Below are 12853 nucleotides of genomic sequence, written 5' to 3'. Positions count from 1 at the left end.
TCCCAGCATGTGAATGTCCCTGCTTCATCCCAGAGGAATGCACTTCCTGATCCTTTCAGACAGCAAGTAAATACACCAGGGGTCCAAGCCAGCTTGGGGAGAGGAGTTCTCCTCCTCCTCCTCCTCAAGGGCTTGGCTCCATGTGCAGACAGCAGCTGCTCCTCGAGTGGGTGCTAAGGCAGATGTGCACAGGAACATCCCACTCGCAGGGGTCATGCTCACATAGAGGCATTCAGAGCGGGGAATTTCGGGGATTTGGGGCTTTTTGTGGTTTTCTGGATGAGCAGAGAGCGCCCAGCAGTGATTCCTCTCTGAAGGACAAAGAGCTGGAAGCTGAGGGAACAGCTTGGATGTATTTCTGGGAAACACTGCAGTCTTAGAGCAGAGAGGAGAGAGTTTGTAACCTAAATGTGAAGTGAAAGGAAGCTGGAGTTTGTCTTTCATAGCATCACAAAATGGGTTGGGATGAAGGGAGCTTTAAGCCCATCCAGTCCCAACCCCTGCCACGGGCAGGGACCCCTTCCACTGGAGCAGCTTGCTCCAAGCCCCTGTGTCCAACCTGGCCTTGAGCACTGCCAGGGATGGGGCAGCCACAGCTTCTCTGGGCACCCTGTGCCAGCGCCTCAGCACCCTCACAGGGAAGAGCTTCTGCCTAAGAGCTCAGCTCAGTCTCCCCTCGGGCAGGTTCAAGCCATTCCCCTTGGCCTGGCCCTACAGGCCCTTGTCCCAAGCCCCTCTCCAGGTTCCCTGCAGCCCCTTTAGGCACTGGAGCTGCTCTGAGGTCTCCCCAGATCCTTCTCATCTCCACGATTAAAGGCATCCAGCCCTGTTCCCCTGCATGGCCATGAATAACCGAGGTCTGAGCAGGGTTGAGACCAGGACTTGCTTTGCAGGGAAAGCATTTTCCCTACGAGCCAGCCTCCTGCTCTCCCCCTGCTGCCACTGCCCCTGGGAGAAGGGCAGCCAGAGGTGCTGCAGCCCTGGGGCTGTTCAAACACAGCCCTGCACAAGGGGATAAAAGCCGGGCTCTGTGGCTGAGAGGTTTTCCTTGCTCAATGTGATGCTTCTGGAGCGTTCCCCTCTGGCTGCGCATCCCCAGCTCGGTGCCAAACAGGGTCAGGGAGGAGCTGTTTTCATCTGGAGCAAACAAAGAGCTTGAGAAGGAATCTGTTTCCTCCTGCCAAGGACACGCTGCCCACAACGCATCCCTGTGCCTCTCGCAGCCAGCGTGGGTCCCACCAGGGACCGGGCTTCCTGGAGCACCCAACAACCAGCCCACAGGCACCTTGCTCGCGTGGAATGAGACCTCATCTGGAATATTGGGTCCAGTTCTGGGCCCCTCAGTTCAAGAAGGACAGAGACCTGCTGGAGAGAGTCCAGCGCAGGGCAACTGAGATGATGAAGGGAGTGGAGCATCTCCCTTATGAGGAGAGACTGAGGGAGCTGGGTCTCTATAGTTTGGAGGAGAGGAGACTGAGGGGTGACCTTATTAGTGTATATAAATATATAAAGGGGGAGTGTCCCGAGGATGGAGCCAGGCTCTTCTCAGTGGCAAACAATGATAGGACAAGGGGCAATGGGTACAAACTGGAACACAAGAGGTGCCACTTAAACTTCTTCTCAGTGAGGTGACAGAACACTGGACCAGGCTGCCCAGGGAGGTTGTGGAGTCTCCTTCTCTGGAGCCATTCAAAACCCGCCTGGACACGTTCCTGTGTAACCTTATCTGGGTGTTCCTGCTCTGCAGGGGGATTGGACTGGATGAGCTTTTGAGGTCCCTTCCCATCTCTACCATACTGTGATGCTGTGTGAATGGGATGGTTGTATTCAGCCACCGGCTGTGCCCATCTATAGAGTTCCCTCTAACATCTAAACACAGAGGTCATCCCATTCCTGCCAACAGCACCTCCACGCCCTGCCCTTGTCCCCCCGTTAGCTCCCTTCATAATGCTCTCTATACACCTTTGCCTTGAGGCAGGTTCAATGAGGCAGCCTCAGAGCATCCCAGGGATGAAGTTTCCAGGCTAAGCCCCAGATTCCCTTCTCCCCTCTCTTTAACCTTTCCCTGCTAACCCAAACTGGAGCAGGCATCGGGGAGAGCTCCCCATCACCTCCCATGTCAGCATCACTGGAAGCACACCAGGTCACTGCTGGACAAACAGGGGAGGGGTTGGGTAAATGCTGCAATCTGTCCCCACACAGACACTGGAGATGTGATTTTGCACTCCCCCGGCGCCGTTGCGCAATGTCTCTGCCTGCACTGAAGGGTCAAATCACTGCTCCAGCACCTTCCCACCATGCCAGCACCCAGAACAACCCCAAACAGAGCTGTTTGCGCCCTGAAACACCCTCTGTGCATTGGGAAGGGGATGGGAAGTCCCCAGAGAGCCTGGTGAAGGGCAGGAGGCTCCCTGCAGGCTCAGACATGCTGGTGCAATCCTGTGTGCAGCCAAGAGCAGCATCCATGGGGCATCCTCAGCGCAGGGCAGGAGGGGTCCTGGCTGCACTGTACCTGCAGGAGCTTCTCCCATCATAAACCTGCTTTGGGACTGGTGGGACAGGAGTCACCAAGCAAGGCCACCTCCATCAGGGATGGTGATGTCCGAACACCCCTTCCAGTGTGGCTTAGGAGGGAAGCAGTGATGGATGCACTGATACCCAGAGAGGGTGTGTGACAGCACCAGGGCCTGGACACGGCCAGGACATGCAGACCTGCTTCCCATAAAACCCATCCCAGCTTTCTCACAAGGCGTCTGTTTGCAGATGACAAAGGCTGACATTACAGGAGAGGCTTTGTCAGGGCAAGGAGGAAGCGTCTCTCACTCACCCCTTTCACACAGGTTGGGGAGGTGTTTGGTTCTGTGTGACTGGAATGTCACAGAATGAAACCTGAACTGGGAGATAATGGGCTGGGAAAGACAGATCTTGTACAGGAGAAATGCTGAGCAAGGGCAAAGCTCCTGCTTTTGTTTGAGGTGCTCCTGAGATCACCTTTCCCCTTTCCAACCCTTTTCCCATCACCGATAGGGATACAGCGACTGGGGAGGTGCTTTACCTGCTGCAATGCAACAGGCAATGAGCCTGCAACAGACACCGTGCCCAAGAAAGGCCTTTCCTAAAGGGAAAGTCTTTAACAGTCAGAATACAACTGCCTGGGTTGGGACACAACATCAACAGATAGTAAAGAATGAGCTAAGCTTTGGCTACTCAGCGACTGGAAAGTGCTCCAATGCTGTAGTTCCCCATAATCCAGGGCACAGTCCCAGGGAAAGAGTTCAGGTCCATGGAGGCAGGATTAAACTGGAATTATTGGGAAATAATGGTTTTGACTGGAAGTAGTTTGTCCAGTAACAGCCTCGTCCTCCCATCCCCTGCCTGGGATCATGATGGAACTGGATGAGCTTTAAGGTCCATTCCGACCCAACCATTCCATGATTCTAGGACAACTTTACAGCTTTGCTGTGATCATCCCTTAATGGGCTTATTTGGGATGCTTTGGTGCTAGAAACTCACTGGCAAGTATCAAAGCAGAGGAATAAAGATGCTCTGTGTCTGAAGTGATTGATTTATGAAAAGGAAGATCAAAAGAGAGAACTTTGACAATCATTGATGCTAACCCTGGGTGCACAAATCATCCCAGGAACTTCAAAGGAAGAGGCTATCAAATAAAAGAGAAGCTGAAATGTGGTCGTAGAATAAGTAATGGGGATCTGCCTTGGCTGATGGGAGGAGGCAAATGAGCATCAAAAGAGGCAAAGGGATGCGCTGTTAGTGCTTGCTGGACGATGCCCATTGAAGGGGATGGTGTTTGGTATGGATTTACCACCAAGGGCTCTGATAAGTTACGTAGAGTAAGGCAGGAGAAAGAAGGACAAATGAAGGTAGGGTGAGAGAAGAGGAATAATCCCTTTGGGAGGGTGAAGGACTGGGTCTGCATCACTGGGATCTCGTCTGGTGGACTCTGAAGCAGTGGAATGCATCCACAGCTCAATGTGGACACGTTATCCCAGGCAGGTTCATCACCTACTGAGACAGGCAGGGGTCTGCAGACAGGCACAAAGACAGCTTGAGCCTTTGGCCTCCAAGAATGAACCCTATAGCTGGTGGTGGAGAATCATCTCAGCTTCTTCTGTGGACAGAGCAGGTCTGTGCTTTTCCTATGTGCTGTTATGGCTGATGTGCCTATGGGTATTTGGTGTGGGTAAGATGCTGTGCTGGGGCTTTACAAACAGAGAAAACCCAGCTGATGCTTCAAGTGCTTGCAGCTTGTGGCTGCTGGTTGCTTTATTCCTGCTTTAGACAGGAAGGAGCCCTGAAAGCAAAGGCAGCAAAGGAAATGCTGATTGTCTTTGAAGCTGCAGCTGTATTTAGACAGGATGTCTGTTCCAGCTGGGGTAGAGGAAGGGCCATGGAGATGCTCTAAGGGCTGGAGCAGCTCTGCTCTGGAGCCAGGCTGAGAGAGCTGGGCTGGGGCAGCCTGGAGAAGAGAAGGCTCCTGAAGGGGAGACCTTAGAGCAGCTCCAGTGCCTAAAGGGGCTGCAGGGAACCTGGAGAGGGGCTTGGGACAAGGGCCTGTAGGGCCAGGCCAAGGGGAATGGCTTGAACCTGCCCGAGGGGAGACTGAGCTGAGCTCTTAGGCAGAAGCTCTTCCCTGTGAGGGTGCTGAGGCGCTGGCACAGGGTGCCCAGAGAAGCTGTGGCTGCCCCATCCCTGGCAGTGCTCAAGGCCAGGTTGGACACAGGGGCTTGGAGCAAGCTGCTCCAGTGGAAGGGGTCCCTGCCTGTGGCAGGGGTTGGGGCTGGAGGAGCTTTAAGGTCCCTTCAACCCAAAGCAATCTGGGATTCTATTGTTCTATGAAAACTGGGGTCAAAGCTCTACCAGAGCTGAGTTTTACACCTGGAGACAGACATTTCCATTCTCCATCACATGTCTTAACAGCTCTACCCATCCCTTCTGCAGGGCTTTGTCATATATCCCTGACTGATGCTCTTTTGGAGGGGAACCCTGGCTGCGAGCTCTTTACTGCTGGTCCAGCACTGATGACCCCATGGGATGGTCATGAACTGGCTCGGCTGGTCCTGGCATCCCCCATCCTTCAAGGGGTTCGAATTTTGCCATCACTTCTGTTATTTTCCCATCATTATTTTTTACCAGAAGCAGTTTCCAACAGTTTTCTGGTGGAAACGGTAAAATGGGGAAAAATTGAAGCAGCTCCAGGATACAAAGGGATAAATGCGCCCAGCCATGTGGGAGCACTCCCTACAGTCACTCACAACCCTTCCTGCTGCCTCTATAAACCAACAGCCAACCAGTCCCTCCCTGAAGCTCTTCCCAATGGCTCAGACTGATCAGAGAGCAGCACTTGCACAAAATCAAAGTCAGTTGTTTCACTTCAAAGCGCATTATTTTCCCTCAAGAGCCATTTATGAAACAAAGATTGCCATCAGCCCTAATAAAGGACCTTTCTCCTGAGCTGCACTGTGCCACCCTTGTGCATTGAACATGGATCATCTGCAAATGACTTGAAAGTGAACCAAGCTTCATGAGGACAAAGCAGGATCACCCTTATCCTCTAAACTCAGTTCACACCCCATTCCCTTGCAGGACCACAGCACCTTTGAAAACCACACAGCATTCCTTCCAGCATTGTGTGCAGTGCTGGGTCCTCAACATAAGGAGGGGATGGAGCTGTTGGAGCAAGGATAGAGGAGGCCACGAGGATGCTCAGGGGCTGGAGCAGCTCCTGTATGGAGCCAGGCTGAGAACATTGGGGCTGTTGAGCCTGGAGAAGAGAAGCTGCGTGGAGACCTCAGAGCAGCTTCCAGTGTCTGAAGGGGGCCTATAGGGATGCTGGGGATGGACTCTTCATTAGGGACTGCAGTGATAGGACAAGGGGTGATGGGTTCAGACTGAAACAGGGGGAGTTTAGATTGGAGATAAGGAGGGAATTCTTCCCTGTGAGGGTGCTGAGGCACTGGAATGGGTGCCCAGGGAGGTTGTGAATGCTCCATCCCTGGCAGTGTTCAAGGCCAGGTTGGACAGAGCCTTGAGTGCCATGGTTTAGAGCGAGGTGTCCCTGCCCATGGCAGGGGGTTGGAACTGGATGACCTTAAGGTCCTTTCCAACCCAAACTATTCTGTGATTCTATGATTCATAACCCAGGGGCAGATTACAATACCCCCAGAACTGTAACTGCTACAAGCAGCCCCATTCTCCCATGCACATGAAACCCAAACCTCTGTGAGAACTACTCATCCCTGCGGAAATGCAAGCAGCAGAAGCTGAAATGAAGAATTATCCTGCACCAGGCAGTGCATGGGCTTGTTCAGACAAGCAAGTTTCGACAGTGCCCCAAGGGAACGCACATGTGAAAGGCAGTTACACAGGCTGGAGTATCAACTGAGTGCAACTTCACCTCCGAAGCCATGCCAGCAGCCTCTGTAACATTCCAAACCGGAGCGTGATGCCTCCTCTTAAAGAGTCCTTTGGTTTGGGTTACCCCTCATGACACGCCGGGACCCACAGGCAGTGAAGTGCTTGGGAGCCTTCTGCAGCTTGGGGTGAGCACTGAAGCCCTCAGGAAGGCTCCAGAGGAGTAAAAACCCTTGTAGTAAGCATGGAGTAAAGGACTGTCCCAGCAAGAGCCAGCGACAAGCATCCCCTGAACAAGCTGCAGGCAGACAGACGTTGGCTTGAAGTGACATGTTCAGGCTGTTAAAGGGTTTTCCCTGTCAGTTATCACTGAGGGCTGTACAGAGCCAGGGTGTTTAGGGGATGGAAAGCATCTAAAACCCTTTCGACCAGAGAAGAGATCTCAGGGAAATGGTCACACACTTTAAGGTGATAGACTGCTCATGGAATCATGGAATTCTATGGGATTGGGTTGAAGGGACCCTAAAGCTCATCCAATCCCAACCCCCTGCCATGCACACGGACACCTTCCACTAGAGCAGCTTGCTCCAAGCCCCATCCTGCCTATGCAGAGGGATCAACACACAGGCACTACTCCAGTGCCCAACAAGGAGATTATCCCATCCATTAAGCTACTTGCACCACGCTGGGTTTCACTGAGCCCAGCACAAAAAGGCCTCTGACATGAGAGATGAGACCAAATCACAGCTCACAACTGACTTTGGGATGCAGCTACATACATCACAACCACATCCACAGTCATGTTTCCCACAGATGCAGCACGTAATGGTGATGGTGATGGAGGAACACACACACGAATACACAAGGGACTTGTGTGCAATACACAAAGGGGAATCTGCAGCCCCTTTCCTACCTCTTTTGGCATTTCCCGTGGGAAGAAGAAATAAGGCACCGCAGACAGGGCCACGAGGCTGGCTGCCACCAGGAAACCCAACCACCAGGCTCCAACCCACCGCGGGTCCTTGTTCGTGAGCTGGACTTTGCCTGCAACACACATGGAGATAGGGGTATTAAATCAAAGGTGAATGGAGGGATCCTGAAGAGATGGTGATGGGTGTCCCAAGCATCATCCTGCTCCAAAGCAATGGCTCCCAGTCTGGGGAGCATCGCTTCTGGGGGCTGAGCAGCCTTTGCACCCGAGTCATTCCATGGTGCTAAATCACATTTCATTCTCCTTTATCACCATTTTTAGTGTCTAAAAACCCACTGAGCCCTTTGGATGGAGACAACTGGGACAGGGATGGGCTTGAGTTGGAAAGGCAAAGGAAAGCATCCCCATCACAGCCTTTTCAGATTAGGGATAACCATGTTGTGACAAAGCTTGGAAATACTCAAGGGGATTAAGTCAGAGTATCTGTCAATAGGACTTCCTTTCCCTTTCCTTTTCTTTTCCTTTCCCTTCCCCTTTCATTTCCCTTTCTTTTCCTTTCCTGTCTCTTTCCCTTTCTTTTACTTTTTCTTCCCCTTTCCTTTCCTTTTCCTTTCCCTTTCCCTTTCATTTCCCTTATTTTCCTTTCCTGTCTCTTTCCGTTTCTTTTCCTTTTTCTTCCCCTTTCCTTTCCCTTTTTTTCCCCTTTGACTTCCCTTCAGAAAACCCCTTTATTAGAATGAAAATGGAGTTAACTACAGTTCACTTTCAGCATCCAAGACCACTGGTTTAGATTTCTTCACAGTCTGGCTACCCACACAAGGACCCCATTCACAGCAGGACTTGGACCATGGAGCTGCTCCCACCAGTCTGATCCATCAGGGCCTGGTTTGCAGTTCAACCAACAGAAGCCCTTCTTTAAAATCATCCCTTCCTCTTCCCTGTCTTCCCCCCGTTCATCCCATCCTCCTCAGGACACTGCCAAATATAACATTTTCTGTAGGGTTGGTACTTGGCATTAACAACACAGAACATGCAGGAGCCAGGATGCAAACTCACAACAGGGCGAGCGTGAACCAAGATCCATTTGTACAGGGAAAGGGGATACCTGTGGTTAGGCTCTAGTCACGAGCAACCCCAGGAAATGAGTGCTTCCAGAAGCCTCTTTGCTCATGGTGAGGTTTAACACAAGTGAGCTACCCTCACTGGGGGGGTGCAATTAAACCTGAAACCAGTTCACTGGATTCGGCACAGCGGATGCAGCCGCATCTCATCTCCCATCTATGGCAGGAGCAAGCGATAGGCCAAAGAAACTGCATCATCTCCTCCCTGCAGGATGCTTTCAGCAAACTGGGGGTTTAAATCTGCTCCTGAATAAACACCAAGTTGTGTTTTTTCATAGTTAAATTACATTAGGGACTTCAGTTAGGTTTAGCATGAAGCAGCCCCAGCTCGCTGGCTGGTCCCAGTGGGGTGAAACCATCTTTAGGCTGAAGACAGCTCTAAAACTGGGTGTTCTCCAGTGCTGGCTGCTTGGGCACATTTCTCATTTAAGGTCCATGTGCAGAAGATGGTTTAGAAGAACTGAGCATCAGGGTGTGCAGGCAAACAGCAACCCTTCATCCCATTGCTTCATCAGGTGAGACAAGACTCCAGGCACCTCTCCATAGTTCACCCACTGAAGAGGATGGATAGCTGCAGCAATAACCCTCAGAGGAGGAGGCAGATCAAGACTAGAGTGTGCTCTTGTGCTACAAACATCATATATGTGTATAATGATAAAGTCCAGGGCAAAAAACACTGGTGAAGGCAGTGAGTAGGAATGAACCAGAGGCCCTGAAAAGGAGACAAAGCTCCTAAATGCATCTCTATTATCAACACGCACTGCTCATCCAGCTCCATATCCAACACCCCTTGGGCAGATTAAAGCCATTCCCCTTGTCCTGTCCCTACAGGCCCTTGTCCCAAGCCCCTCTCCATCTTTCCTTTAGACACCCTGGTTGCACCCTCATCCATGGGGCATTGGGATGCTCAGCGAGCGGCTGGCTCAGTGCATGGGATGCAGCGTGAAGGATGCTGCTGGGTCTCCAAGGACACATTCGCCCACCTCCAGTGACTTTGTCAATGTCCACGTAGAAGCGCAGCATGGCAGAGCCCAGCATGAAGGCCACCCCTGGCCCGATGACAGTCACAGAGAACAAGATGCCTGCAGAGGGAGGAGAGCAGAGAGGGAATATTGAGGCAGGACAGGGATGGAACAAGGTCCATACAACCCCCTCCAGCACAGCTGCTTCCTTGGCAGCTTTCCTATCCCACACCATTCAAAGGGCAACAGCCCCGTGCTTTCCATGCTCCCTTCACAGGAAAGGGTTTGCAAAACTCAGACCCTTCCTTCCCCTTTTCTTCAGCTTCCTAGAAAGACTGAAATACACCCGGGAACAAGATGTGCCCCTTGGCACAAGAAATGCAGGAAATGCAATGGTTTTTACAAGGTTAAGGAGAGAAAAGTTATCAGCCAACTCTCCTGTGTGAAATACTGGTAAAAACCCCAAATGCACACAAGATCCCATTGTAACAGAGGAGCCTTTCAAATACGGTTCAGAGGTTTGGAGCATGTACCAGAGCAAAATCTAATGTAGTACTCCCAGTTTCTTGATGAGAACAACTGGTTTTCAGCCACCCTTGTTATCCAATTCAGCTAAAAAGGGCTAGAAAGACCTGCAAAGGCCATCCCAGCACACGAGTCATCTCTTTTAGACACCAAGCAATTCTCCAGCATCCCCTCTGAAGGATACTTGCCCACTTCCTAGGTGCTTGATTCTGCCTATTGAACCTCCTATGATTTTCCCCATATCTGACCAAAGTCTTCATAGCTGCATCTTAACCCCATAGCTGCTGTGAACAGCAGAGATCAGGTTATTCCTCTTCTCTGTGCTGAAGCCCTTCTGGAGGAAGACAAGGTTATGCCGTTCCTCTCCATCTCAGCACTCCATCATGTCCCCTGAACCACGTTTTCCAGTACTCCTGCTCTCTGCAGCTTGTGCGAGCTTGAAGCAGATGAACTGTTTCTGCAGGAACCTTCTAGCACTGCCTGGAGCAGAAGGGATACAGCAACCCCTGCTCTCATTAACACCAATTAGCACCTAATTATCAACCTAATCCTGATTTGCCCTCTTCATCATAGAAGCATGGAATGGGGTGGAAGGGACCTTAAAGCTCACCCAGCTCCAACCCCTGCTATGGGGACCCCTTCCACTGGAGCAGCTTGCTCCAAGCCCCTGTGTCCAACCTGGCCTTGAGCACTGCCAGGGATGGGGCAGCCACAGCTTCTCTGGGCACCCTGTGCCAGCGCCTCAGCACCCTCACAGGGAAGAGCTTCTGCCTAAGAGCTCAGCTCAGTCTCCCCTCGGGCAGGTTCAAGCCATTCCCCTTGGCCTGGCCCTACAGGCCCTTGTCCCAAGCCCCTCTCCAGGTTTCCTGCAGCCCCTTTAGGCACTGGAGCTGCTCTAAGGTCTCCCCTTCAGGAGCCTTCTCTTCTCCAGGCTGCCCCAGCCCAGCTCTCTCAGCCTGCCCACAGCAGCCCCAGCCTTACCCAGATAGAGGGGGGAGTTCCTCTCACTGGCGAAGTCATCGATGTAGGAGATCCCAAAGGGCTGGATGGGGACACCACCGATGCCCAGCAGCGCCTGGGCAATGAACATGACGAGGAGAACCTCATGGTTCTCCCTGGCAGCATGGGGGGTGCAGCCGGCATCACTGGTGTTCCCCTGGGGGCCCGGGACCCCGGGCTGGCACAGGTCGGTGGTGTTGCTGAACATGCCTGTGATGAGAAGGGAAGCAGGGCTAAGGAGCTCTGTATGGAAGAAGAGCTTCCCTGGGATAGCAGCAAGCACACAGACATGGAATAATGGAATGGGTTGGGATGAAGGGACCTTAAAGCTCATCCAGTTCCAACCCCTTCCATAGAGCAGCTCACTCCAAGCCCCTGTGTCCAACCTGGCCTTGAGCACTGCCAGGGATGGAAATGAGAACTCATTTCCCTCAGAAAGGGATGTCAAAGTGAAAGCGCTGATTCCAGCACCTTCATCTTCCTTAAAGCCCTGGGGGAAGGACAGTGGTGGTTACAGCAGGATTGCCATGGTTGCACAGCATTTACACACAGCACCTGCACCAACACCACTGCAAAGCATGGCTGATGGTTTCCAAACGGTCCTTAGTTCCTGACCCCTCTTTGCAGCCATGGTTTATTCACCCATTAAGGCTTTGGTGGCTGCAGCTGATGAGACAGGGAGAAGCTGGTCAGTGGATGCTTCTGGAAGGTTTGCTGGAGCTTCACAGCAGGATTTAGGGAGGTAACAAGGCCGTGGCTGTCTCCTTTCTTTCCTTTCTCATTCCTTCACCTTATTTCAGGGAGAAAATCCCAAATCCGTGACCTGTTCCTCCATGAGCGATTCAGAGCTGCACGCTTCTCACAGGAGGTTGATTCTCTGGGGGGGTCTAGAGGCTGAAAGCATTCATAGAATCATGGAATGGTTTGGGTTGGAAGGGAGCTTAAAGCCCATCCATTCCCATGGGCAGGGACCCCTTCCACTGGAGCAGCTTGCTCCAAGCCCCTGTGTCCAACCTGGCCTTGAGCACTGCCAGGGATGGGGCAGCCACAGCTTCTCTGGGCACCCTGTGCCAGCGCCTCAGCACCCTCATAGTAAAGAATTGCTTCCTCATCTCCAACCTGAATCCCCCGTTTCAGTTTGAACCCACAGACAGCTGAGCCAGATCGGGGGTGCCAGGTGAGATGGCCCAAAGGCAGAAGCTGGGTGTGAATCCACCACTCACCCATGGCAGACACCAGTGTCTCACCCCCAAAGCTGCCCCATCAGGTTGAGAGAAGCTCCTTCCCGCACCTCTTGTTTCCTTCCCATAAAGGTGACAGAGCTCATGAGACTTTATCTTATCTATGTGAGGACAATAAGGGAGCAATTCATGTGCATGAGGACAACTCGGTTCAATATATGGAAGACGAGAGCTCCAATGGCTGGAGAAGACCTTCCCGGTACCCAGGGTTTGTCTGCTGTGTGGATGTGCAAAAGACAAGGAGAAACAGGAGCAGCCTATGTTCTGATTCTTTTCATGCCTTTTCCCATGGTCCCAGCTACCCCTGGCTCTGCTTTCCAGCATCCATTGCCTCTTAGGACTGAGATGATTCCAATCCCAAGCAATTCAAATCCCTTGAGGACAAACCTCCAGTTTGCAGCTCCCAACCCCTCCAGGGAAGGTCTCATTTTCACTGTCCCCAAAGGCATAAGATAAGCTCCTAGAGTACCTACTGGCAACGGACTGGTCATACTTGTAGGGTCCCGTTATGAAGTGGGGCAGAGACATGAGGAACCCAGCCAGGGAGACGAGGATGGCCCCACAGCCGATGAAGCGAGGTCTGTGCACCCGGCTCCCGAAGTAACTGATGAAGACGATGAGCAGCGTGTTCCCAACCTGCAGCAGGACACACACACACCAAGAGGTCTCAGCGGGGAGCACCAGGAGCGTGGGGAGAGCATT

General features: G+C 52.3%; 1 protein-coding gene across 3 annotated transcripts in view; it reads right to left on the bottom strand.

Annotated features, from left to right (window-relative positions):
• The window catches only part of SLCO2B1 (solute carrier organic anion transporter family member 2B1), a 56747-nt gene that overhangs the window by 19567 nt on the left and 24327 nt on the right, over positions 1 to 12853 (bottom strand). For 2 of the 3 annotated variants that reach the window (XM_061351337.1, XM_061351338.1), the window contains exons 4-7: positions 12625 to 12787; positions 10893 to 11120; positions 9408 to 9506; positions 7286 to 7416 (exon numbers count right to left, since the gene is read on the bottom strand). In XM_061351337.1, the coding sequence (XP_061207321.1) occupies positions 7286 to 7416; positions 9408 to 9506; positions 10893 to 11120; positions 12625 to 12787 (621 nt within the window). Of the gene's footprint in view, positions 1 to 7285; positions 7417 to 9407; positions 9507 to 10892; positions 11121 to 12620; positions 12788 to 12853 lie in introns of those variants that run through there. The other variant, XM_061351339.1, reaches the window with a different exon arrangement.

Source organism: Neopsephotus bourkii, unplaced genomic scaffold (genome assembly GCF_033783945.1).
Source record: "Neopsephotus bourkii isolate Nb327-2 ecotype Australia unplaced genomic scaffold, CSIRO-AGI_Nbou_v1 NB_580, whole genome shotgun sequence".
NCBI classification, from domain to species: Eukaryota; Metazoa; Chordata; class Aves; order Psittaciformes; family Psittacidae; genus Neopsephotus; species Neopsephotus bourkii.
This window is presented reverse-complemented; position numbering and strand designations above follow the sequence as displayed.